Source organism: Hemiscyllium ocellatum, chromosome 2 (genome assembly GCF_020745735.1).
Source record: "Hemiscyllium ocellatum isolate sHemOce1 chromosome 2, sHemOce1.pat.X.cur, whole genome shotgun sequence".
Taxonomy (NCBI): Eukaryota; Metazoa; Chordata; class Chondrichthyes; order Orectolobiformes; family Hemiscylliidae; genus Hemiscyllium; species Hemiscyllium ocellatum.
Window position 1 is genome coordinate 122,215 of NC_083402.1, and position 27,348 is coordinate 149,562.

General features: G+C 42.8%; 1 protein-coding gene across 2 annotated transcripts in view; it reads right to left on the bottom strand.

Annotated features, from left to right (window-relative positions):
* LOC132826318 (WD repeat-containing protein 70) overlaps positions 1-27,348 on the bottom strand; it is a 209,799-nt gene that overhangs the window by 96,165 nt on the left and 86,286 nt on the right. For both annotated transcript variants that reach the window (XM_060842153.1, XM_060842145.1), the window contains exons 9-10: positions 26,844-26,920; positions 14,743-14,917 (exon numbers count right to left, since the gene is read on the bottom strand). In XM_060842153.1, coding sequence (XP_060698136.1) covers positions 14,743-14,917; positions 26,844-26,920 — 252 coding nt within the window. The remainder of the gene's footprint in view (positions 1-14,742; positions 14,918-26,843; positions 26,921-27,348) is intronic.

The following is a 27,348-nucleotide window of genomic DNA, read 5'->3' on the forward strand; positions in this document are numbered from 1 at the left end:
GGTAACAATACTCTGAGTTCCTTTGTTCAGATTGTTAATGTATAACACAAATAATTGTGGTCCCAACACTGACACCTACAGAACTCCACTGGTCACCGGCTGCCATCCTGAAAAAGGCCTCTTTATCCCTACTCTTTTGTTTTGATGTTGAAGACATGTATTATATCATTAAGAGGGAGTGCAAGATGTTTTGGCAGTGAGAACTTACAGGCAACTGTCACGCGACTGACCAGCAGTCTCAGTGTATACTGGAAAATTGAAAATATGTAACATTTGGCTGTAAACTAGATACCTCAGTTGTTTTGACAACCATTTGAATTTAACCAGCTTAAATTATGTCCCAGGATACTAAAACCCAATCAAATTTGAATTTTATTATTTCAACAACATTGAACCAATCAGATGATCTGATGTGTGGAGTACAATTAAGCCATCATTTTGAGAGTTAGACAGAGAGAGACTTCCATCCAAAACACTCTTTATCAAAGGTACCTGTATCACATGAAACTTCTTTGCAGCAAAAGACCGGAAGCGACCCAGGGAGATCTGCAGCTGAAAGACACCGCCGCCGACAGCTGTTGTTCAGGTTTGAAAATTAAGTTGTAATTTTAATTTTAAGGGGTTTTATTGGACCAGTATGTTGTTATAGAATTGGAGACAGATAACAGACCTTTAAGAGAAAGGAGGCTTAGAGTTGTAAATAGTTGTTGTTTAATGTTCACATTTAGAGTTAAAGAATAAAATTGATAAGCTTCTTTAAATAGTGGAATTTGAGAGTTCTCTATCACTCATACTTTAAAGACTACAAGGCTAGGTGAGCTTTTCTGGGTGTTGGGTTTAATTAGCAGAGAGGTTCACTGCTGTGTCGTAACGGTCTGGTGCTCAGGTGTGTGATTTGGACAGGTTTATACAGGTCCAGTCTGAGATTTGGACAGATTTGGGGTACGAAAGATGCCAGCAGATTGAAACACTTGCCGTTTACTGCCCTAGATTTAACAAAAAAAGGTGAGAGAGTTTGTTTAATTTTGGCTACGCGTGGTTAGTTAAATTAAAAGTGAGAGAAATGACTCTTACGATTGCTAAAGAGGTTCTGGAGTTTGAAGATGATTCCCAAATTTGCCAAGAAAGTTTCAAAGGACAGAAAAAGACCACACTTTTAGAATTAGCAGAGGTGTTAGATTCGTGTTTAACCAAGGACAGAAGTAAAGCTGAAATTGTAAGGGAGTTAGTCATGCACTTAGGTGTGCCAAAGAAAAAGACAAATGCAGTAGAGTTAGAAAAACTTAAATTATAATTAAGGAAAATGGAGTTAGAAGATAGAGAGAGGGGAAAAAGAAAGGGAGAGAGAAAGAAAGGGAAGGAGAGAGATAAAAAGAGAGCGGGTCCTTAGCTGAGCAAAGAGACAGAGAAAAAAGGGAGGGAGAGAGAAAGAGAGAGAGAGACAGAGAGAGAGAGAGACAGAGAAAGAGAGAGAGAGAAGGAAGAGAAAAGAGAGAATTTGAACTTCAGAAGTTGCAACTTCATCAGGAAAGTCAAGTTAACAGGATGGAGATGAAGAGAAAAGATAGTGATGTGTACAAAAATGTTACAATGCTGCCACATATTGATGAGAAAGATGTTGAAGCCTTCTTTATTTCATTTGCAAAATTGGCTAGGCAGATGAAGTGGTCAGAGAACTTGTGGGTAATACTAGTTCAGGCTAAGCTGGTAGGCAGAGCTCGTGAGGTATTTGCAGTGCTGTTAGATGAGGGGGGAGCAGAGATTATGCAGATGTCAAACAGGCTATTTTGAGTGTCTATGAATTGGTACCAGAAGCTTATAGACAGTGGTTCAGAAACATAAAGGAGGAACCTGGTCAGATTTATGTTGAGTTTGAAAGAATTAAACATGGTAATTTTGAAAGCTGTGTGTGGGCCTTAAAAATAGATATGACCTATGAGGCTCTAAGAGAGATTATTCTGCTGCAGATGCTTAAAAACTCACTTCCAGAGATGATAAGAATTCATTAGCTTCCGGCAAGAATTTCATCCTGTGAGGGATAGAAATTTGAAGAAGGGAAGATCCTACACTATGAAACAAACAGTAGATAAGCCCAAGAAAGGGAAAAGGAGGTGAGAGGTCTTGGGTGCTTTCACACTAATGGAGTGGGACACAGGAAATTACAGTGTTGGTGGTTTAAGAAGGGCACTGGGAAAAGGTGTTTTCAATGCCAGAAGATGGGATACATAAAGTCACAGTGCTATTCATTAAAGAAAGGCACTGTGGGAAAAGAAGCTATTCCAGTGGTATTAGTGAAAGTAGTAAAGGAAACCCCAAGAAACGTCGAGGAGCTGCAGGAGAGTGCACAGCCTAGGCAGGGGCTGGGTATTGAGTTAGTGCCTGATCTCTATAAAGAATTCACCTCTGTGGATAAAGCTTACTCAGAAAAAAACAGGGAAAAAGGGAAAGAAGTTTTAATTTTGAGAGATACAGGATCTAACCAGCTCTAATTGTAAGAGGTGAAAGTATTTGCACTCTTTCTGACCTGATACCCAACAGAGTGGTAATTTGTGGGATAGATGGACAGAAATTTAGTGTTCCCCTATGTAAGATCACAATGGAGTGCCAGCTCAAGACTGGAGAAGTAACAGTGGGAGTGATAGACAGTGTCAGTTCCAGGAATCCAGTTTTTTTTCTCGGGAATGATTTAGCAGGATCCAAAGTGGGATTGACACCCCTTGTTGTGGAGAAGCCCAAGGAAGACCAGGGAGCTGAGTTAAAAGAAAAATACCCTGGGAATTTTCGCAGACTGTGTAGTAACAAGACCCACTATTCTAAGTCACAGCACGAAATGAAAAATAAAGAGAGATATGAAGGAGTTGAGTTCAGTTAGCGGTAACCCTGCTTGCTGTAATGGTGCAGGAAAAACCTGAACAGGCAGAGGGTCAGACAGAAGTGTTTACTCTGAAAGACTAAGAGACTTGCAACAGAAAAACGAGACAATAAAAGATCTATGCGTTGACACATAGTCAGAAAAGGAGGCAGAGAATATTCCTGAGGGTAATTACCTTAAAGCTAGAATCCTCAGATGGAATTGGAGACCACGGCAGGTTAGTGCAGAGGAGAAATGGGCCAAAGTGCATCAGATTGTGTTGCTGGTAGCATACGGACAGGTGGTGTTATGGGTAGCACATGAATTACCAGTAGGAGGACACGTAGGGGTATAAAAGACTCAGGCTGAGGTACAGAAACATTTCTATTGGCCTGGAATGCACAAGGATGTGGTTAACTTTTGCCGTACATGACATACACGCCAAATGGTAGGTAAACCACAGGTGCAAATAAAACCAGCTCCTTTATTGCCAATTCCTGTATTCAAATAACCTTTCATGTGGATTATGATTTATTGTGTATGTCCCCTCCCAAGAACTAAAAGTGGGAAACAGAACTTGTTAACCATAAAGGATGCATCTACCAGATTTCCCGAGTCAATTCGTTATGGAGTATTAAGACAAAAAGGGTGGTAGAGGAGTTAGTAGCTTTCTTCACACGGTATGGGCTACCCAAAGAGATTCAGTCAGACCAAGGGTCTAATTTTACTGCTTGGCTGTTTAAGGAAGTTATGGATAGCTTAGGTATACAGCACTTTAAATCCAGTGCATATCATCCTGAAGCCCAGGGAGCTTTAGAAAGATGGCATCAGACTCTGAAGACCATACTGTCAGGATTACCTGAATGATTGACATAAAGGTATCCCATTCAAATTGTTTACCATTAGAGATGCCCCAAACGAATCTACTCAGTTTACCCCTTTTGTGTCAATATTGGGATGTGAACTGAGAGGCCCTTGGAAACTAATTAAAGAGAAATTGACAGGACCAAGATCAGAGATTTCACACTTGGATTATGGATCGGAGGTTAGGGAGAGATTAAATCGGGTAGGTGAGTTAGCTAAGCAGCACCTGAAGAGGGCACAGCAGAGAATGAAATAGGTGGCAAATTAAAAACTCTAAAATTTGGATGGTTTTCCATGGGGATGATGTATCAGTATTGTTTCCAGTGGTAGGAAATTCCTTTAAAGCCAAGTTTAGGGTTCCCTATCAAATTGAGAAAAAAATTGAGTCAGGTAAACTATCTGGTAAAGATGTTGGTTTGGAAAAAAATTCTGGTATGCCACGTAAACATGTTGAAACCTTATTATAATAGAGAGAAGGACCTGGAGAAACAAGTGTTAGTTACTGCCCCACAGAGTGAGGAATCAAATCCAGATGTTGTGCAGTTTGATATGCCTCAAAGTACATTCAACAATGAGGAACTTCTTGAGGAATGGGGTAGGTTAGTAAACTATCTGCCTCAGGAGCAAAGAACCCAGTTGAAAGGTTTGTTGCAGCAGTACAAGGACATATGCAGGAATAAGATGGGAAGGATTAATGCTGCTGTGCATGAGGTAGAAGTAGGGAATGCTGTTCTGATAAAACACCACCCCTAACAAGGCTTAATTGTTTCAAAGCCACACAGGTCCTGAAGGAAGTGGATGTGATGCTCAACAAAGATATCATCGAACCAAGTCAGAGAGAGTGGAGTTCACCAATTGTGTTCGTTCTGCATCCTCCTCACAGCTCACACTTCCACTCAGCTTGCAGACATTGCATTTTGTTCACTCATCCAAATCATTACTATATCTTGTGAAAAGCTAGGGTACAAGTACTGATCTCTGTGGTACCTACTGGTCGCTCCCTGCCACTTAGAAAATGATACATCTATTGCTACTCTTCATTTTCTGCCTGTCAACCAGTTCTCTATCCATGTCTACCCCAAAACCCATACCCTTCAATTTTACACGTTAATCATGTCTACAGGAGATTATCAAATGTCTTCGGAAAATCCAAGTCTACCATATCCACTGGCTCCTCCTTACAGAACACAGGAACAGGAGTAGGCCATTCAGCCCCTTGAGCCTGCTCCGCCAATCAATACGCTGACGACTGATCTGTCGCCTAGCTAAATATGCCTGCTTTGAGTTCATATCCCTTGATACTTTTGCTGAATAAAAATTTGTCTATTTTAGATTTAAATTTAAAAATTGAATTAGCATCGATTGCATTTAAGGCACAGAGTTTCAAACCTGCACTACTCTTTTCATATTGAAGTGCTTTCTAACATCTCTTCTGACTGCCTTGGTTCTAATTCTTAGACCATGCCCCGATTCTACAATATTCATTTAGTGAAAATAGTTTATTATTTATCTATGCCACCTTTCCGTTTAACATCCCGAAGAGCTCAATTAGATCATCCTGTAACATACTAAATTCTAGAGAATAAAGGTCTAATTTGTCCAACCTTTCCTCATAACTTAACCTCTGAGGTCCACTTTTGTAAAGCTGCATTAGCTCCCTCCAAACATCTCTCCTGAGGTGTGGTGCCCAGATCTACTCTCAGTACTCTAAGTGGAGTCTAACAAGAGTTTTGCAGAAGTGCAGCATAACGCTAATATCCTTATAATCCAGACCTTTAAACGTGAAGGACAACATTCCATTTAGACTTCTTGACTATTTTCTGCACCTGGTCATGGCACTTTGAAAAACTGTGCAAGCTGATCTCAAAATTTTGTTCGACATTCACTGTATTAAACAATGTGCCTGCTAAAAATTGCCCTAAGCTATTGTTTATTGGGCCAACATAGCTGCAAATGTGTTGCTGGTCAAAGCACAGCAGGTTAGGCAGCATCTCAGGAATAGAGAATTCGACGTTTCGAGCATAAGCCCTTCATCAGGAATAAGAGAGAGAGAGCCAAGCCGGCTGAGATAAAAGGTAGGGAGGAGGGACTAGGGGGAGGGGCGATGGAGGTGGGATAGGTGGAAGGAGGTCAAGGTGAGGGTGATAGGCCGGAGTGGGGTGGGGGCGGAGAGGTCAGGAAGAGGATTGCAGGTTAGGAGGGCGGTGCTGAGTTGAGGGAACCGACTGAGACAAGGTGGGGGGAGGGGAAATGAGGAAGCTGGAGAAATCTGAATTCATACCTTGTGGTTGGAGGGTTCCCAGGCGGAAGATGAGGCGCTCCTCCTCCAGCCGTCGTGTAGTTGTGTTCTGCCGGTGGAGGAGTCCAAGGACCTGCATGTCCTCGGTGGAGTGGGAGGGGGAGTTAAAGTGTTGAGCCACGGGGTGATTGGGTTGGTTGGTTCGGGCGGCCCAGAGGTGTTCTCTGAAGCGTTCCGCAAGTAAGCGGCCTGTCTCACCAATATAGAGGAGGCCACATCGGGTGCAGCGGATGCAATAGATGATGTGTGTGGAGGTACAGGTGAACTTGTGGCGGATATGGAAGGATCCCTTGGGGCCTTGGAGGGAAGTGAGTGTGGAGGTGTGGGCGCAAGTTTTACATTTCCTGTGGTTGCAGGGGAAGGTGCCGGGGGTGGAGGTTGGGTTGGTGGGGGGTGTGGATCTGACAAGGGAGTCACGAAGGGAGTGGTCCTTGCGGAACGCTGATAGGGGAGGGGAGGGAAATATATCCTTGGTGGTGGGGTCCGTTTGGAGGTGGCGGAAATGGCGGCGGATAATACGTTGTATGCGCAGGTTGGTGGGGTGGTAGGTGAGAACCAGTGGGGTTCTGTCTTGGTGGCGGTTGGAGGAGCGGGGCTCAAGGGCGGAGGAGCGGGAAGTGGAGGAGATGCGGTGGAGGGCATCGTCGATCACGTCTGGGGGGAATCTGCGGTCCTTGAAGAAGGAGGCCATCTGGGTTGTGCGGTGTTGGAATTGGTCCTCCTGGGAGCAGATGCGGCGGAGACGAAGGAATTGGGAATATGGGATGGCGTTTTTACAGGGGGCAGGGTGGGAGGAGGTGTAGTCCAGGTAGCTGTGGGAGTCAGTCGGTTTATAATAGATGTCTGTGTTGAGTCGGTCGCCCGAGATAGAAATGGAAAGGTCTAGGAAGGGGAGGGAGGAGTCTGAGACAGTCCAGGTGAATTTCAGGTCGGGATGGAAGGTGTTAGTAAAGTTGATGAATTGGGCCAACATGGATAACTTCACATTTGCTTCTGTTAAATTCCATCTAACACAGCTTTACCTAGTTACCTAATCTGCCAATATCCTATTGCAATTTTATGCTGTCATCATCACTGTCTATAAATGCTGATCAGTCTTGAACCTTTTTATGCTATTATCCAAATCATTAATGAATATTGTGAATAATTGAGGCCCCAACAGATGTCTTTGCAGGACACCACTAATCACATTCTGCCAACCTGAGTGCCTAGTCATTCTTCCAAATCTCTGTTTCTGCCTCTCAAACAAATATTCCCGTCAGTAATATGCCATCAACTGTTTGTGGCTTCCACCTCAGCTAGTAGTCTCTCGTATGGGACTTCATCAAGCACCTTCTTGAAGATATACAACACCATCAACCTACCTCTATCCACATGACCTTTGTCATTTCTTCAAAAAAGGTTAGGTTTGTCAGGCATGACCAACTCTTCAAGAATCCAAGCTGACTCTAACTGCGATTTCCTTCAGTTCCGCGATCTCACTAGACCATTTTAGAGGCTTTATTTGTGAAGACAGAACCAAAACATCTGTCTAATTTGACTGCTATCTCTTTGTTCTCCATTATAACTTTCTCTATTTCGGATTATAAAGGCAAAATCGCCAAAGTCCCAGCATTTTTTGTGTTTGTTAGGGAGGAAGAAGGCTTTTTTTCTCTCAGAGTATAGTGAATCATTGGAATTCTTTACTGCAAAGAGCTGTCAAGGCAGCATCAGTAAGCATATTGCAGGCTAAGGTAGATAGGTTTTAATCATTACAAGGAGATGATAATAAAGTGGATTTATGGGTTAATAGATCAACTATGGGTTGAATAGCCTACATCAGTTGCTATGCCCTATGGTCGTGTGGTAGAAGCAGAAACCATCAGCATGTTTTAAAGGAACCCAGATATGCACCTGAAGCACTAAAACTTACAAGGCTACAGACCAGGTGTGGGGAAGTGGAATTCGATTAGCCAGCTAGTTTATTCAACTGTACACAGATATCTTTTAGATTAGATTACTTACAGTGTGGAAACAGGCCCTTCAGCCCAACAAGTCCACACCGACCCGCCGAAGCGCAACCCACCCAGATCCATTTCCCTACATTTACCTCTTCACCTAACACTACAGGCAATTTAGCATGGTCAATTCACCTAACCTGCACATTTTTGGACTGTGGGAGGAAACCGGAGCACCCGGAGGAAACCCACGCAGACACGGGGAGAATGTGCAAACTCCACACAGTCACTCGCCTGAGGCAGGAATTGAACCCAGGTTTCTGGCACTGTGAGGCAGCAGTGCTAACCACTGTGCCACCCATCAGATATGATGGACTCTTCTGTGCTGTAACCTATGGTTGTACCCTTTGTGAGATATATGTGCATGGACTATGAGAAACTAGAATTCAGAACTGCTTGGATATTACTGGGTAGAAGAGAGATTTATCTTGATTACAAGAAGTCAAGTTTCAAGGACACTGTATTAGATTAGATTAGATTACTTACAGTAGTGGAAACAGGCCCTTCGGCCCAACAAGTCCACACCGACCCGCCAAAGCGCAACCCACCCATACCCCTACATTTACCCCTTACCTAACACTACGGGCAATTTTAGCATGGCCAATTCACCTGACCCGCACATCTTTGGACTGTGGGAGGAAACCGGAGCACCCGGAGGAAACCCACGCAGACACAGGGAGAACGTGCAAACTCCACACAGTCAGTCGCCTGAGTCGGGAATTGAACCCGGGTCTCAGGGGCTGTGAGACAGCAATGCTAACCACTGTGCCACCGTGCCGCCCACATGCCACCGTGCCGCCCATGATTGCCGCAATCATTGTTTGCTATTTACTGGAAAAATAAATCATTATGGAAATATGCACAACAAAATGCAAATAATAGAGATGGAATTTTATGGCTTAATCGCACAGAAGACCGATTTGGAGAAGGCTTGGATCTGTGCTGAAGGTTGCCTTGCAACACATCATGAACATAAACTGCTTTTTCCGAACACACCTAGATGTGGCAGTTGGAGTGAAGCTTGCAAGGAGAAGCAGCAGTTTCTCTCATACTCTCTCTCTCTCTTTCATAGTCAGTAAGGAAACAACCTTTAAAGCAAAACTAGTGAGGAAGCTTTTCCTCATGTGAAATCATTTTTAAAAACTTGTTTCACATATCAGAAATTCCATTTCCCATTTGAACCTGAAATCTACTCTGAAGATTGCTCACGATTCTGCAATTGGCAGTAATCAGATCGTGGAAACAGTAAGGAGTGCAGATGCTGAAATCCAGAGTCAAGAGACATAAAATTGGAAAAGAACAGCAGGTCAGACAGCACTTGATGAGAAAGAAAGTCAACGTTTCAGATGGAAACGTTGACTTTCCTGCTCCTGAGATACCTGCAATCAGGTCTTGTTGACAGGAAATCAAAGAAATCCTGAGAAGTCAACACGTCTGCATGCTAAATTTGACCCTTAACACAGAGGAGTGTTGCTTTTTTTTTAGTTCAACCTCACAATATCTCTGCAAGCCTGTGTTGTCTTGTCAATTTGTGAATGTGTCTGTGGATATAAGATGTTAGAGCAGGAGTAAATCATTCAGCTCATAGAGTTCACTCCACTGTTCAATGTAATCAGAGCTGATCTCATAATCTTCAACTTCACATTCCTGCCTTTTCTCCACGATCCCGCAGTTAGGGAGTCAAGTGGTAAAGGGGAAACAAAATATTTTAAGTCTGGACAGTACCCCATTTTATGATTTTTTTAAGAACAAGCTTGTTCTAAATAAACTAGTTATTTTTGAGTTCATTGAAGAACCCTGGTGAAAATCTCTTTTGTTCTAACAGGAAAAAAGAGAATCAAACTCGCCACTTTGATGTATAAATAATACATTTGCAGTTTTGCGAGGGTTCATGAAATAGTGGAGTTCAAAAACTAGCCCATTTCTCTTGTCAAAAGTTGGAAAACTCTGCATTCATTAAAAACATACTGATAAGCTCAGTCTGAAAAGTTCCAAATGGTACTTCATACAAAGGTGAATCCACACATGAAGCGTGCAAGAGCTGTCAAAAGACTGATTGAACCAATTAAGGATAAAGACAGAGATGCACTAATGGAGACAGAGACATAGTTGCTTATTGATGACTGTAAAAACCAATGCCAAGGCCAGAAAATTGGGGAGACCAAAGGTGATAGTGCAGGAGTAGGAAATGAAGCCACTGCAAATAAGTCTGTGGCTATCATTTGAGAGATAACAATGAAAGCAAGAGAGAACAGTACCACTGAGTTGAACAATGATGGAGAGGCATTGGAGGGGCTGACATGGTCAAGTACGTTGAAGGTTGCAGACATACCAAGCTTTCACAGGATGCAATCTGTAGCTCTGGCAAGAGCTGTTTCAGTGGTGTGGCTGAAACGGAAATCTGACTGAAGTGGTTCAAACGTGGAATTCTTGGCAAGATATGAGCAGATCCGGGTGGTGACAATACATTCAAAGACTTTAGAAAAGAAAGGGAAGTTAAAGATGGATCAGTAATTGACAGTGAGGTCCAAAGTTGTTTTTTCTTTAAACAAGGAATAGTCTGAATGCCAACAGATGTAAAGGAAAGAATGACAAGGCCTGAGATGTGAGAACAATGAATAATGTCCGTTAACACAGCGAGCAGAAAAGGAAACTTGGTCATCAATGATGCAATGGCAATAGGGCTTAGGATGCAGGAGGTTGGTCTCTTTGAAACTAGGAGCTTGGAAAAAGCTCAAGGAAAATGCAGTCTCCTCGTGAAGGCAGGAAAGAGTTTAGATTATGAGATTTTACATCTGCATTGGGTCTCAGTTCAATGTTGCAACCAAATTTCAGCACTTACAAACAAAGAGTTTACAGGGTAGTAACAGGCCCTTCAGCCCAACTTGTCCACACTGCCCAATTAATCTAGTGCCATTTGTCTGTTTTGGTCCATATCTCTCCATTCCTGTTCCATCCATGTAGCTGTCCAAATATTTTTTAAATAACCAAATTGTACTCTCCTCCACCACTGTCTCTGGCAGTTCATTCCAGACACTCACGACCTTCTGTATGAAAAAACTAACCCCTCTGAACCCATTTGTATATCTCCCTTCTCATCTTAAAACTTGCGATAATATGGCACTCCCTTAACAGTGACCCTCTGACACTGCAGCAATTCCTCAGCACTGACTCACCAATAGGGCAACACTCCCAAAGTACTGACTTTCCAACAGTGACCCTATGCAGTCAAATTTAAACATTTAAGCTTTTTGGTTCAGGTCAAAGTGATACTACTGAGAAATCCACGACCATAAGGCAGAGGAACAAAAACAGACTATTCAGGCAATTGAGTTGAGTGTGTGGTGATGGAAAAGCACAGTAGGTCAGGCAGCATCCAAGGAGCAGGGGAATCGATGTTTTTGGCATAAGCCCTTCATCAGGACCAGAAACATTGATTCTCCTGCTCCTCAGATGCTGCCTGACCGGCTGTGCTTTTCCAGCACCACACATTCAACTCTGATTTCCAGTACGCAGTCTTCACTTCCTCCCTTAAATTCATTGAGTCTGCTCTGCCATTCAATTACGGCAACTTCACTTTCGTGCTTTGTCCTCATAACCCTCAATTTCTGGATTAATGACCACAGTAACGTGAGCTGTAAGATATTCATGGATAGGAATAACAGCAATCCTCAGGTGAAGGTGTTAAACTGGAGGAAGGCAAACCACAACAATATTAGGCAGGAACTGAAGAACTTTGATTGGAAGCAGCTGTTTGAGGGTGAAACCATATCGGACATGTGGCAGTCTTTCAAATAGTAGTTGTTAAGGGTTCAGGAGCAGCACATTCCTGCGAGAATGAAGGATAGGTATGGCACGTTTTGTGAATCTTGGATGACCAGTGATGTTATGACTTCGATCAAAAAGAAAAAGGAAGCATATATAAGGTCTAGGAGGGGGGCAACTGATAAAGTCCTTGGAGTAAGAACATAAGACATAGAAGTGGAAGTAAGGCCATTCGGCCCATCGAGTCCACTCCGCCATTCAATCATGGCTGATGGGCATTTCAACTCCACTTAACGGCATTCTCCCCGTAGCCCTTAGTTCCTCGTGACATCAAGAATCTATCAATTTCTGCCTTGAAGACATTTAGCGTCCTGGCCTCCACTGCACTCTGCGGCAATGAATTCCACAGGCTCACCACTCTCTGGCTGAAGAAATGTCTCCGCATATCTGTTCTGAATTGACCCCCTCTAATTTTAAGGCTGTGTCCACGGGTCCTAGTCTCCTCCCCTAACAGAAAAAGTTTCCTAGCGTCCACCCTTGTTTAAGTAGGAAATAACTTAAACAAGGAATTAGAAGGGCTAAAAAACGTCATGAAAAATCATTAGCAAACAGGATTAAGGAGAACTCCAAACTTTTTTACACATATATAAAAAGCCAAAGGTTAGCCTGGGAAAGGGCTGGCCCATTCAAGGACAAAGGAGAGCATCTATGTGTGGAGCCAAAAGAGTAGGTGAGGTCCTAAATGAATACTTTGTGTCGGCATTCACCAAGAGAAGGAATTGGCGGAGTGTGGTCTCAGGGAAGAGAGCATCGAGTTTCTAAGACAAGTTGCTATTAAAAAGAAAGAGATATTGTGCACCTTAAAAAAGTATTAAGGTAGATAAGTCCACAGGTCCATAAGGCATAGGAGCAGAAATTAGGCCATTTGGCCCATCAAGTCTACTCTGCCATTCAATCATGGCTAATAGGCTTTTCAACCCCAATTTTCCGCTTTCTCCCCCTAATCTTAGATCCCCATGGCAATCAAGAACTTATCTACCTTTGTTTTAAATATACTCAATGACCCAGCCTCCACAGCCTTCTGTGATAATGAATCCCACAAGTTTACCGCTCTTTGGCTAATGAAGTTTCTTCATATCTCTTCTAAGGTCTTCCCTTTATTCTAAGACTGTGGCCTTGAGTCCTCATCTCTCCTGCCAATGGAAACATCTTCACAACATCTACTCCGTCCAGGCCATTCAGTATTCTGAAAGTTTCAATCAGATGCCCCCTCATCCTTCTAAACTCCATCAAGTATCGTCCCAGAGTCCTCAAATGTTCCTCATATGTGAAAGTCTTTCATTCCTGGGATCATTCTCATAAACCTCCTCTGGACCTGCTCCAGGGCCAATACATCTTCCCTGAGGTAGGTGCCTAAAATTGCTCATGATGTTCTAAATGTGGTCTGAGCTGAGACTTATAAAGCCTCAGAAGTACATCCTTGCTTTAAATTCTCGTCCTCTCGGGATAAATGACAACACTGTATTTGCCTTCCTCACTACTGACTCTAACTAGTGACTGCAAATTAACCTTCAGAGAATCCTGGACTAGAACGCCCAAGTCCCTTTGCATGAGAGATTTCTGAATTTTCTCCCCATTTAGAAAATAGTCCAAGCCCCTGATGGGATCTATCCCAGAATATTCAGGGAGGCAAGAGAATAAGTTGCTGGAGCACTAACACACATCTGGAAGTTTATAAAATTGTGAATGACATGGATATAGTGGAAAGTATGAGACTTTTTTCCAGGGTGGAGGGGTCAATTACTAGGGGACACCGGAGGGGTGGGGTTGTGGGACTGGATTTCAAAGAGATGTGAAATACAAGTTTTTCACGTAAAGGGTGGCGACTGTCTAGATTGTGCTGCCAGAGGTGGTGATGGAAGTAAGACATAACTACAGGATTCAAGAAGCAGCAAGACAAACACAGGAACAGGAAAGGAATACAGGGATATGATCCTGCAACTGAAGACAGTTTAAGTATGGAAGGGCAAAATGCGATGGTGCAGGCTTGGAGGGCTGTAGGGCCTGTTTTTATGCTTTATTGTTCTTTGCTCTATTTACCTTACTAATTAATTACCTGTCTGTCTTAACATTAAATATATTTAATGATTCCGTCTCCACAGTCCTCTGTGATCAAGAACTCCACAGATCCATTATCCTGCGAGAGAAGGCATCCTTCCTCATCACAATCTTAAATGTGTGACACCTTATTCTGAGATTTTGTCCTCCGGTCAATGACTCCCACTCAAGGAGAAAACATCTACAACTACCTTGTCAGGTACCCTAAGAATCTTCTCAGGAAGGATCACTCAATCCAAAACATTTCTCTCCTAATACGCTGCCAGCAATTTGTTTTGGTTTCTGATTTATAGCATCCACAGTTCTTTTGATTTTCCCCCTAAGAATCTTGTATGTTTCAGTAAGATCATCTCTTATTCTTGTAATTCCAATGAATACAGGCCCAATCTACCCTTCCCCTCACAAGGCAGTCACTCAGTACCCAGGATGAGTCAACCTTCCCTAGATGCCTTCAATGACAGCATATCTTCATTCAGACAAAGGGGCCCAAAATTGTTCACAGTTTTCTAATCGCGGTCTGTCTCATGTTTTGTACAAGTTTTGCAAAATCTCCTGACTTTTATACCCCATTCATTTGAAATAAAAGCCAACCTTCCATTTGCCTTCCCTATTACCCACTGAATTTGGATGTTAGCTTTTTGTGACTCATGGACGAGGATTCCCAAATCCGTGTTTGGTATTTTTCTGTCTTCTTTCTCCATTTAAATAATATTCAGCTCCTCTTTTCTATCTGCCACTGTGCATCACTCACATTTTCCACATAATAATGAGATTTCTATGTAACAGAAAGAGCTCTCCTATACCCCTGACCAAGTGAAGTGACTGCTGTTGGACAAAGCCACACTCACATTTACTGTTCGGTCCCAAATCTGAATAGAGCCATCCTGACATGCAGCAGCAATTAATTTGCCATCCCTGCTGTACACACATGTGGTGGGAATGACCCTCTTCCCTTGCATGGAGCGTGGCTTGAAAACACTCTTATGTTTCTTCTCATTGTTCATGTCCCAAGTGCGCACCGTTCTGATAACAAAGAAGGAAAAGTTAGTCACATCTCCTTCCTCACTCTACTGTGGCATTGATATTAGCATGAATACTGTGACACTACTCCACTGGGAAATGACAATAGCATTAATATCCCTGACTCATACTGACCAGAAGCTGAGAGTAGGAATGTCATGTGAGGTTCCAATGTACTTACGGGAGCTGGACCATACTGACGGACACTGCATAGGCGATGGCCAAGTGTTATTATCACGAGACTATTAATCTGGAGAGCCAAGTCTGAATCCTGCCATGGCAGATAGTGGAACTTGAAATCAATAATAATCTGCAATTATGAATCTACCCATGAGTATGTAACCATTTCTGATTGTCAGGAGAAACCCATCTGGTTCACTGATGTCCTTTAGAGAAGGAAATCTGCCAACCCTACCTGGTCTAGCCTACATGTCACTCCAAACACACAGCAATGCGGTTGACTCTTAACCACCCTTTGGGAAATTAGGGCAATAAATGCTGGTCTAGCCAGTGACACCCAAATCCCATAAATGAATTTAAACAAAAAGGAGCTTTTCAGTGAAATGGCAAAACAACATGACTTTCAGCAAAAACTTGTTGAGTAGCAATCTCGCCCTGGAGTCAAGGGTCATGGGTTCGGATCTCGCTTCAAAGAATTGAGACTTGGGAAATATGATCACCCTCCCAAAGGATCAAAGAATACAAGGGCTAAACAGGAAAGTCATGGCCGCTATCAAATCAGCTATGCATATCAAATGGAAGGGTTGGTGCACAAGGGTAAAAGGCCTGCTTCTGCTTCAAGATTCTATGCCTATATGCATATTCACGATATTTGGGTTCAAGGTTAAGAAGCAACCAGGTGTAATTATGCACCAAGATTTCATTAAAAGATCTCAGTAAACAAGAGATGGTGTGGTGGAGAAAGCCCAGTATCAGTGTGACAATAAATTTGAATAATTCAATAGCTAAACCAGAAGAGGAAGGGATGGAGGGGGAAATGCTGATGATTAGGGGCCTCACAGTCATCTACTGGACCGGGATGATCTCCCATCAACACAGTTGAGCTTCTAGGTTTCTGGCCTTGGCATCCAGCTGTCTGTGTTTCCAGAGCACACCTGCCTCAGGAAGCAGTGGTCCCAACTCCAGCCTGTTCCTGTCTCTCCATCATGAAAAGACTGGAAGCAGGCATTACCAAGAAGGAGGCAGTATCACAATGGCAAGAAATGGCCAATTTGTGATTTCCCACCTCCAGGATGAAAATCCAGCTCTGAATATTCCTCAAAACTTGCTTTCTTGACAGTATCTGTCTTGGTAGACATGCTTTCAAAGAAGTTGCAGCAAATTATAAAGGGAACAAAAGAACAGGACCAGGCCATTTAAACCGCCAAGCATAGTCCCTTGTTCAATTCAGACCATTCAAAAACAGGAGGAGGTTAATCAATGCCTGAGCCTGCACCACCATTCAGTAGGATCATAGCTGATCCAATATTCTTTATATCCATTTTCCTTCCCTCCCTCTTCATTCTTCTCCTGGTCAAGAATCCATCTCAGCCATAAAAATATCCCTCAGCTCTCTGTGGCGAGGAGTTATAATGGTTCACAACTGAGAAGAAATTCCTACTTACCTCAGTCTTACTTTGGCAGTTAAAGAATCATAGGATCCCTACAGTGTGGAAACAAGCCCTTTGGCCCAACAAGTCCACACCGATCCTCCGAAGAGTAGATCCCCTACTCTATTACTTTACATTCACTTGAAAAATGTACCGAACCAAGACATTCCTGAACGTCATGGGCAAGTTAGCATGGCCAATTCTCCAAATGTGCACGTCTTTGGACTGTGGGAGAAAACTGGAGCACCCAAAGGAAACCCACGCAGACACTGGAAGAATGTGCATACTCCACACAGACAGTCACCTGAGTCTGGAATCGAACCCAGGTCCGTGGCACTGTGGGGCAACAGTGCTAACCACTGAGCTACCTTGTCATCTAATTTTTTATTCGGAGACCATGCCCTTTGGTTGGAGATTCTTTCATGTGAGGCAACATCCTTTCCCCATTTACCCTGTCAAGCCCCTTAAGAACGTTAAATATTTCAACAAGATCCCTCTCATTCTCCTAAACTCCAGTTGTCAAGTCCCAATCTGTTTAGCCTTCCCTCGCAAGACAATCCCTCAATACCAGGTATCATCCTGGTGGACCTTCCCTAAACTGCTTCCAATGAAATTAATACTGAAATAGGCTTGGATAAATTGTTTGTAATTCAAGCTGACAAACCATCAAGATCAGATAATATGCACTCAAGGATTTTGAAAGAAGGGGAGAGAAATTGTAAGGACACTGACCATAACCTTTCAGTCTTCCAAACTTGGAAGAGGTGCCAGAAGAATTGCAGAATTATCAGAATTATGGCCTTGTTCAAGAAAAGTTGTCAGGATAATCCAGAACAGTCAGTTTAACCTTGTGGTATGGAAGTTTCTAGAAACAATTATGTAAATGAAAAAGTGAGAATTAGTAGTTACAGAAAAAAGATGGATTGATTAGGAAGAGTCAGCATAAAGAGGCAATTGTTTAACTAACTTGCTGGGGATTTTTGAAGACCTAACAGAAAAGCTCAATTAAGATAATGATACGTATTGGGTGGCACAATGGCTCAGTGGTTGGCATTGCTGCCTCATAGAGACCCAGGCTCGATTTCACCCTCAGGTGACTGTCTATGCGGAATGTGCACATTCTCCCCGTGTCATAGAGTCCTACAGCACTGAGACAGGCCCTTCAGCCTAAACAGACCAAAATGTCCATTGACACTAACCCCATTTTCCTGCAATTGGCCCACATTCTTCTAAACCTTTCCTATCCATGTATTTGTCCAAACGCCCTTTAAATGCTGTTAATGTACCCACCTCGACCACTTCTGCTGGCAGCTCATTGTATATGCATACCACCCTCTGTGTAAACAGTTGCCCCTCAGGTTCCCTTTTATCCTTTCCCCTCTAACCTTAAACTGGTGCCTTCTAGTCCTTGATTCCCCAACCCTGGGAAAAAGACGGAGTACATTCACCTATCCATGTCTCATGATCGTATTCATTTATAGAAGATCCCCCTCAGTCTCCTACTCTCTGAAGAAAAAAGTCCGAGCTTGTCCAAATTCAGTGCCTTGAGTCCTGGCAACATCCTTGTAAGTTTCTTCGGCACTCTTTCTAGTTTAATAACCTCCTTCTTATATCAAGGTGACCAAAACTGAACACAATAGTCCAAGTGCGGCCTCACCAATGGCCTGTACAACAGCAACTTCCCAACTTCTATACTCAGTGCCCTGACTGATAAAGGCCAGTGTGCCAAAAGGCTTCTTCACTGCCCTGTCTACCTGGGACTCCACTTTCAGTGAACTGTGAACCTGAACTCCAAGATCCTTCTGTTCCACTACATTCCTTAAGGAAATTCACCATGAAACTCCTACCTTGATTTGACTTTCCAAAATGCAAGAGCTCACACTTCTCTTTTTTAATCTCCATTTGCCATATCTTGGCCTATTTCCCCATCTGGGGTGAATCTGATTGTTTCTAGGTTCTTCCCAAAGTCGATGGGAAGACAGTAAAAATGGAAGTGGATATGAGTGCAGCAGAGTTTCTGATTCCTAAATCAGTCCTTTGGGATAGGTTGAAGGCACCACCATTAAAACCTGCCAAGATTATACCACGGGCATGCACAGAACAAGTGGTGCCACTGAAGGGCTATGTACTAGTGAAATTACAGTTAAGGGAACAGTGTGCAGAATTGCCACTTAGTGGCACTGGAGGCAGTTCAGACGAGGTTCACCAGGTTGATCCCAGGGATAAAAGGGCTGGCCGGATAGCTTGGGAATGTACTGACTGGAATTTTCAAACAATAAGCAGAAGGATCTGATTGAGTTCTGTAAAAGAGGATTAATAAAGATGTTCACCCTTTTGGGACAGCGTCAAACAAGAGGGTATAGATTTGGAGTGAGAGAAGATAGGTTCAAAGCTAGGATGAGAAGATACTACTTCTTTTAGAGGGTTGTGAATCTGTGGAATTCACTGCCAGAGGCAGTGTCAATCAACAGATTCAAGAAAGAAATAGATATGTTTCTGATGAAAAGCAGGACAAAGGGATATAGGGAGCAGAAAGAAAAGTGGGGTTGAGACCAGGATAAGATCAGGCATTATCATGTTAAAGGGCAGAATGGCCTCAAGGGCTGAATTGCCTACTCCCACTCCTGATTCTTATGCTCCTGTGTTCTCTGAACTACCTTTCATGAAATAATAACCTTCCTAAAATAGGGCCACATTATTGGGGCAATGTGAATAAGACAAGTTGAATGAGTGGGCAAATACATTGTAGATGCAGTATAATGTGGATAAATGTGAGGTTATCCTTTTTGGGAGCATGAATAGGTAGGCAGATTATTACTTGACTGGCTTTAAGTTAAGAGAAGGGAATGTGCAATGAGACGTGAGTGTCATTGTACACCAGTCACTGAAGGTAAGCATGCAGATGCAGCAAGTGATAAAGAAGATAAATTGTACTGGAACACAAGAACAGAAGTAGGGCATTCAGCCCCTGTATATCTATCTCAGGTTTAAAACTAACAATTGATTCAGCAGCTACTGCCATTTATCAAAAAGAGTTCCAAGCTTCTACCATCCTTTGTGTACAAGTACTTCCTAACATCTCTCCTGAACGGTCTGGTTCAAATTCTCAGTCTATGCCCCCTAGTTCTGGAATCCCCAACCAATGCAAACAGTTCCTCTTCATCTACCCGTCATTCTTGTAAATCTACGTTTTACTCCCTACAAGGCCAACATATCTTTCCTAAGCTGTGGTGCGCAGATATATTCTTAGTACTCCAAACGGGGTCCAGCCAGGGTTTGTACAGCTGCAGCATAACCTCTACATCCTTGTACTTCAGTCCTCAAGATATCAAGGCCAGCATTCCATGATCTGTCTTGATTATCTTCTGCATCTGTTCGTGGCATTTTAAAGATTGATCCACCTGAATCCCCAATGATGTCTTTGTACACCCACTGGATTGAACTAATACCATCGAGAAAACCTGAGATATCCTTTTATTGGTCTCACACTGAACTCCATCTGCCACAGGATGCCCTTTCACCTGGTGTATCAAATCCTGTTTGTTGTCACCTACACTGTCCATAATGCCACCTAACTTTGTGTCACCTGCAAATTTAGATATATAATTTTAGGATAGGCATGGTGGCTCATTTGTTAGCACTGATCCCTCAAAGTGCCAGGGACCCGGATTAGATTCCTGCCTCAGGCGACTGTCTGTGTGGAGTTTGCACATTCTCCCAGTGTTTGTGTGGGTTTCCTCCGGGTGCTCCGGTTTCTTTCCACAATCCAAAGATGTGCAGGTTAGGGGAACTGGCCATGCTAAATTGCCCGTAGTGTTAGATGCATTAGTCAGGGGCAAATGTTGGGGGTGGGTCTGAGTAGGCTGCTCTTCGGAAGGTAGGTGTGGACTTGTTGGGCCAAATGGCTTGTTTCCATACTGTAGGGAATCTAATCTAATCTAATCTAATCTTCCATGCCATTATCCAAGCCATCAATAAATAATGAAAATAATTGAGGCCTAAAACTAGATTCTTAGCGGACACTATTGGTCACATCCTGTCAATTTGAGTGCCTACCTGTAATTTCTACTTTCTGTCACCAGATATGCAACTAATTTCTCAGTCATGTCAGTAGAGTGGCTTCAATTACATGGCCTTCTACCATAGTTAACAGTTTTTTTTAATGTGGAACTTTATGAAAATTCTTTTTGAAAGTCCCTAAAAACAGTATCTATAGACATTACCCTGTCCATGATGTTAGTCACATCTTCAAAAATTTCAATGATATTTGTCAGGCATGACCTACCTGTCATAAATCCATGCTTACTCTCCCCCAGTCAACTGCAAGTTTTCAACATGTTCACATATTCCATCCTTGAATACAGACTCCAACAACTTCCCCAATTCAGATGTCGGATGAACAAGTCTGTAATTCCCCAGTTTTCCTCTTTTGCCCTCCTTAAAAAATGCAATAACGTGCAATTTTCCAGTTCAGAGGGATGACTCCTGTATCTGGAGAACTCTCAAAGATTATAGTTAAGGTGTCTACAATCTTCTACCCTACTTCATTTTACACCCTTGCTAAAAACTGTCAGGTCCTGGGAACTTGTCACTCTTTAATTCCTTTCATTTCCCCGTTACCATGTTATAATGTTTACTTACACTAATTTTATTCAGGCTCTTGCCCCAAGAGACTATCAATTTCCTCAGGACCTCCTCCTCCTCCACTGTAAATACTGAGGCAAAGTATTTACTCAACATGTCTGCCATTTTCCTATTGTCACTGACAATATCCCACTTTCAGCCTTTAGTTGGCCAACATTGCTCCTGACCATCGACTTTCCGTTTACATACCTATGAAATTTCTTCTTACTGACTGATATTTCCTGACAAGCTTCTTTCCAAAATTCTTTTTATTTACTCCCATGAGCTGCTTGATGGCCCTTTGCTGGAGTTTGTATCTTTTTCATTGAGCAGGATCTGTGCTTTTTTTGCATTTTTGTAAGCAATTCCCTTTAGTTTTATGCTGTCCCTTAACTCTTTCATTGTCTATGTCTGTTTTTGCTTGAAGTGGAGTCATTCCCTTCAGGGGTATAAACTGGTTTTGTATGCGTTAAATATTTCTATAAATATCCTCCACTGTTCCTCAGCTCTTCTACCCATCAACAGATTTTCTCAATTTGCTGTGGACATTTTCTTGTTTCATCTCATTCAAGTTGGCTTCCCTAGATCTCAAACTCTTGAAACTGATCCATGCATTTTGCTTAAAAATACTACATCGAACTGAGGTCGAGGCGGTCAACAGCTTTACATTCCTAGGATGACCAACAATCTGTCCTGGTTAATCCACACTGACACCACAGTCAAGAAAGTACACCAACATCTCTACTTCCTCAGAAGGCTAAGGAAATTTGGCATGTCCACAATAACTCTTGTTCAGATCTTATTCAGCCCTTATTCAGATCCCTGAAGAAGGGCTCATGCCCGAAACATCGACTCTCTTGCTCTGTGGATGCTGCCTGACCTGCTGCGCTTTTCCAGCAACACAGTTTCAGTTCTGATCTCCAGCATCTGCAGTCCTCACTTTCTCCCACAATAACTCTTACCAATTTTTAGAGATGCACCATAGAAAGCATCCTATCCCATTTGGTTTGGCAACTGCTAAGCCCAAGACCACAAGAAATTACAGAGAGTTGTGAACGCAGCCTAGTCCATCACAACCCAGCTTTCCTTCCATTTACTCCGTCTATTCTTCACACTGCCTTGGGAAAGCAGACAATGTAGTCAAAGACCACTCCCACCTTGGTTATACTCTCTTCCATTGAGCAGAAGATGCAACAATTTGAAAGCACATATCAACAGATTCAAGAACAGCTTCTTCCCTGCTGTTGTCAGACTTGTGAACAAACCTCTCATATGTTAGTATTGATCTTTCTCTACCCATTCTCTATTCTATTCTGTTCTATTACTCTGATGTACTTAAGTAAGATAATGATTTGTTGGTTAGTATGCAGGAAGAGGGGGAGAGGGAGGGGGAAGGGGGAATCCCATAAAAACCTATAAAATTCTAACATGAGTGGACGTGGTAGATGCAGGAAGGATGTTCCTGATAGCAAGAGAGTCCAGAACCACAGGTCACAGTCGAAAGATGGGGGTAAATCAATCCAGTCTGAGATGATGAAACATTTCTTCACCTTAGAGAGTAGTGAACCTGAGGAATTCGCTACCACAGAAAGCAATGTATGATTTCAATGTGTTGGATTTAGCAGTTGGCACTAAAGGGGTCAAAGGATATAAGGGAAAAGTGCGAATAAGCCATTGCATTAGGTGATCATCCACGATCATCATGAATGACAGAGTAGGCTTGAAAGGCTAAATGGCATGCTCTTGCTCGTATTTTCAGTGTTCCTCTGGTTCTGTGCAATGGAGAGAGTGCAGAAGTGATTTCCAAGATTAGTTCCAGAAATGAGAAACTTCAGAGATGAGGGTAGATTGAAGAAGTTGGCACTCTTCCTTAGAGAGAAGGCAGCAGAGAGGAGTTTTGACAGAGGCTTTCAAAATCATGCGTGGGCTGGCTAAAATAGAAAAAGGTGAAGCTATTATTACTTATAAAAAGAAAAAAAAATTAAACAGCGCAGATTTTAAATGATGTAAGGAAAAAGTAAGCGTAATGTGAGAAAAAGTTTTTCATTGAGTGAGTAGTTGGGATATGGAATGCACTGCCTGGAAATGTCATGCAGATGAATATTTGGATAGAAATGGTGTTGAGTTTGGAACTAGCCAATACAACTGATGCAGACACATGGGCTGAATGGCCTCCTTTCTGCACCATAAGAATTATGACTCTGATTCTCTAAAATTAACTAATCTTACAACGATTGCTCTTTGTGCACGATAGTTCCACATGTCTGCTACTATTGTATACGTGTTTTCTTATTTCACTCCTGAAAGCTCTGGATCTCTGTTTTTAATATTCAGTGACAGGATAAGGGCACCACTGGCTCAGCCAGCATTTATTGTCTGTCCCTAATTGCCCAGAAGGCAGTTAAGAGTCAACTATATTGCTACGGGTCTGAAGTGACATGAAGGCCAGACCAGACCAGGTAAGGACATTAGTGAACTAGACAGATTTTTTTGACAATCAGCAATGGATTCATGGTCATCATGAGACCTTTACTTCCAGAATTCAAATTTCATCATCTGCTGTGCAGCATTCAAACACATGCCTCCAGAAGATGACGAGGTTCTTTGATTTAACAGCCCAGCAATAATGCCCCAGGTCATCGCCTCTGCTGGTCAATTCATGTTTAGACATTGCCCTCTCATCTAAGACTTTTAAACCAACAAAGGTAATTTCTGTCTCTCTCTCGTCTGCCTGTTCCTCTCAGTATCTTGAAAATATACTGGCTTCTGTTCTTTGATATGTAAATCCCAGAACTTCTTTCAAATTATATTCTCAAGATAGCTCAGGTTTTCAAACAGTAGATGTGAAATCTGTTGGTGTCCCAGTGCTATGTCAGATTGACAAATTCTCCATATAGTTTTACAGATTTGGAATGGCCGGTGTTGGACTGGGGTTGACAAAGTTAAAAATCACACAAAACGAGGTTATAATCCAACAGATGGCTGATTAAGGAGCAGCATTTCAAAAGTTAGTCCAACAGGTCTATCTGGAAGCACCTGCCCTCGGAACCATACATGCGGCAAGTACTCATGTGACTCGAGTAAAAAATGAGGTCTGCAGATGCTGGAGATCACAGCTGCAAATGTGTTGCTGGTCAAAGCACAGCAGGCCAGGCAGCATCTCAGGAATAGAGAATTCGACGTTTCGAGCATAAGCCCTTCATCAGGAATAAGAGAGAGAGAGCCAAGCAGGCTAAGATAAAAGGTAGGGAGGAGGGACTAGGGGGAGGGGCGATGGAGGTGGAAGAGCTTCTGTGCAGAGGAGATGACCTGGGGGGTGCAGTGAGAGAGGGACTCACTGAAATCCTTGTAGAGGGAGGAAGAGAGCTTCTTCAAGGAAGGCATCCTTGTAAGAGGATTCGCAGTAGGTTAAAATCTTCGAGTAAAAAATGAGGTCTGCAGATGCTGGAGATCACAGCTGCAAATGTGTTGCTGGTCAAAGCACAGCAGGCCAGGCAGCATCTCAGGAATAGAGAATTCGAAACATCGAATTCTCTATTCCTGAGATGCTGCCTGGCCTGCTGTGCTTTGACCAGCAACACATTTGCAGCTGTGATCTCCAGCATCTGCAGACCTCATTTTTTACTCGAAGATTTTAACCTACTGCGAATCCTCTTACAAGGATGCCTTCCTTGAAGAAGCTCTCTTCCTCCCTCTACAAGGATTTCAGTGAGTCCCTCTCTCACTGCACCCCCCAGGTCATCTCCTCTGCACAGAAGCTCTTCCACCTCCATCGCCCCTCCCCCTAGTCCCTCCTCCCTACCTTTTATCTTAGCCTGCTTGGCTCTCTCTCTCTTATTCCTGATGAAGGGCTTATGCTCGAAACGTCGAATTCTCTATTCCTGAGATGCTGCCTGGCCTGCTGTGCTTTGACCAGCAACACATTTGCAGCACTCATATGACTCGACCAACATGGTCTATTTCATACACTGCAGGCAAGTATGTCCTGAGGCATGGTATGTGGGCGAGACCAGCAAGCGCTACGACAACGGATTAATGAACACCACACAACAATCACCAGGCAGGAGTGTCCCCTCGCAGTCAAGGAACACTTCAGTGGTCCGGGACATTCGGCCTCAGATCTTCCGGTGACCATTCTTCAAGGCGGACTTGAAGCAATAATGAAAAGTGGCCAAGCAGAGGCTGATAGCCATATTCAGTACCTATGGTAATGGCCTCAACCTGGACCTTGGGTTCATGTCACTCTATAGGTGACCCCACTGCACGACAGACATCCTCATATACACACACAACTAACCCCCCCACCACTGACCATACACCCTCTCATACATAACCCATCATACTCACACTTAACCAAGTTTACACAAACACACACACATATATACACTCTATCACATGTTCTAACACCCACACGCGCACACTCAAATGCAGACTCAATCTATCCCTCCTTCATGCGCGCACACATAAGTTTATGGGGTGAATTGTTTTTGCAGAAATAAATTTTATTTAGCTCAAAATTGCACGAAGCCATGTAAAACTCTGCTAAACTAAGTTTAAAGTCACACAGCATCAGGTTGTAGTCCAGCAGATTTGTTTGGAGGCACTGCTCGATGATCAGGGAGATGGAGGAGTTGTAATCCGAGGGCTAACGCTTCCAGGTGGATCTGCTGGACTATAACCTGGTATTGTGTGATTTTTAACTTTTGTCCACCACAGTCCAACACCAGCAGCTCCAAGTCTGTAAAACTATACAGAGGATTTGTCAGTTTGACGTAGCATTGGGACACAGACAGACTTCATACCTATTGTTTAAAAAGCTGAGCTATCTTGAGAATGTAATTTAAAAGAAATTATGGGATTTACATATCAAAGAACAAAAACCAGCATATCCCATTATAAAAGACAAAAGTTTTAATCTAAGATTATTTATTTTATTACACTTCCATGACACTGGACACCTTTGGCTATAAATTCTGTGACCATGATCTTAACTTTCACAACTACCTGATGAAGCAGCGGCACTCCGAAAGCTAGTGCTTCCAAATAAACCTGTTGAACTATAACCTGGTGTTGTGTGATTTTTAATTTGTCCGCCCTAGTTCAACATCTGCACCTCCAAATCATGAAAATATCAAGTCACTCTTTAACCTGCAAAATCTCAGGCAAACCGAAGTATGGAAACACCAGTACCTGCAATTTTCCCCTTCAAGTTGCACACTTGGAACAATATTGTGGTTTCTTAATTTTGGATTAAGATTGTTAGAAAAGTTAGAATTTTCTCCAAACAATACTAAGGTAGCACAATCATCACACAGAATTCAGCTGCTCAAAGCAGTGACTCAATAACATCAGTTCTGAGGGAAGTTCACTGGACCTGAAAGTTAGCTCTGATTTCTCTCCACAGATGCTGCAGACCTGCTGAGCTTTATGAGCAATTTTTATTTTTGTTTCAGATTTACAGCATCTCCAGTTCTTTCTGTCTTTAATACCAATTGCTGCCCTTTTGTCAACAATGTCCACATTCCATGAATGCATACAACAGATTTATTCCACGTTTTGTCCAATACCACATTTAGCAGCTAAATAGCAACACTTGCAAAGAGAAAAAGCAACTTTAGTTTCGAGTTTATTTCCTTGATCTCTTTGCAGCTGATGACTGAACCACCATAGATCTTAAGAGATTTCCAGATTCTTACCCATCATTTGAACAAGTAACAAATTCCTCCTTGATTTTTGGATGCCAGACTCCACTATTCAGCATGGCTGTGTGTCCCTGTATGAGAAATCACTAATTAGCCATATTGTTAAAGAATCTTTGGAGAATTTTTTAAAAATCAGACATCCAGTATTCATTGCCCATCCCTATTTACCCATAGGGCAGTTAAGAATCAACAATATCACTGTAGGTCTGGAGTCACAAGACAACCAGATCAGTTTAGGATGTTGTGGTTCTGTTCGCCAAGCTGGGAGTTTGTGTTGCAAACGTTTCGTCTCCTGTCTCGGTGACATCCTCAGTGCTTGGGAGCCTCCTGTGAAGCGCTTCCGTGATCTTTCCTCCGGCATTTATAGTGGCTTGTCTCTGCCGCTTCCGGTTGTCAGTTCCAGCTGTCCGCTGCAGTGGCCGGTATATTGGGTCCAGGTCGATGTGTTTGTTGACTGAATCTGTGGATGAGTGCCATGCCTCTAGGAATTCCCTGGCTG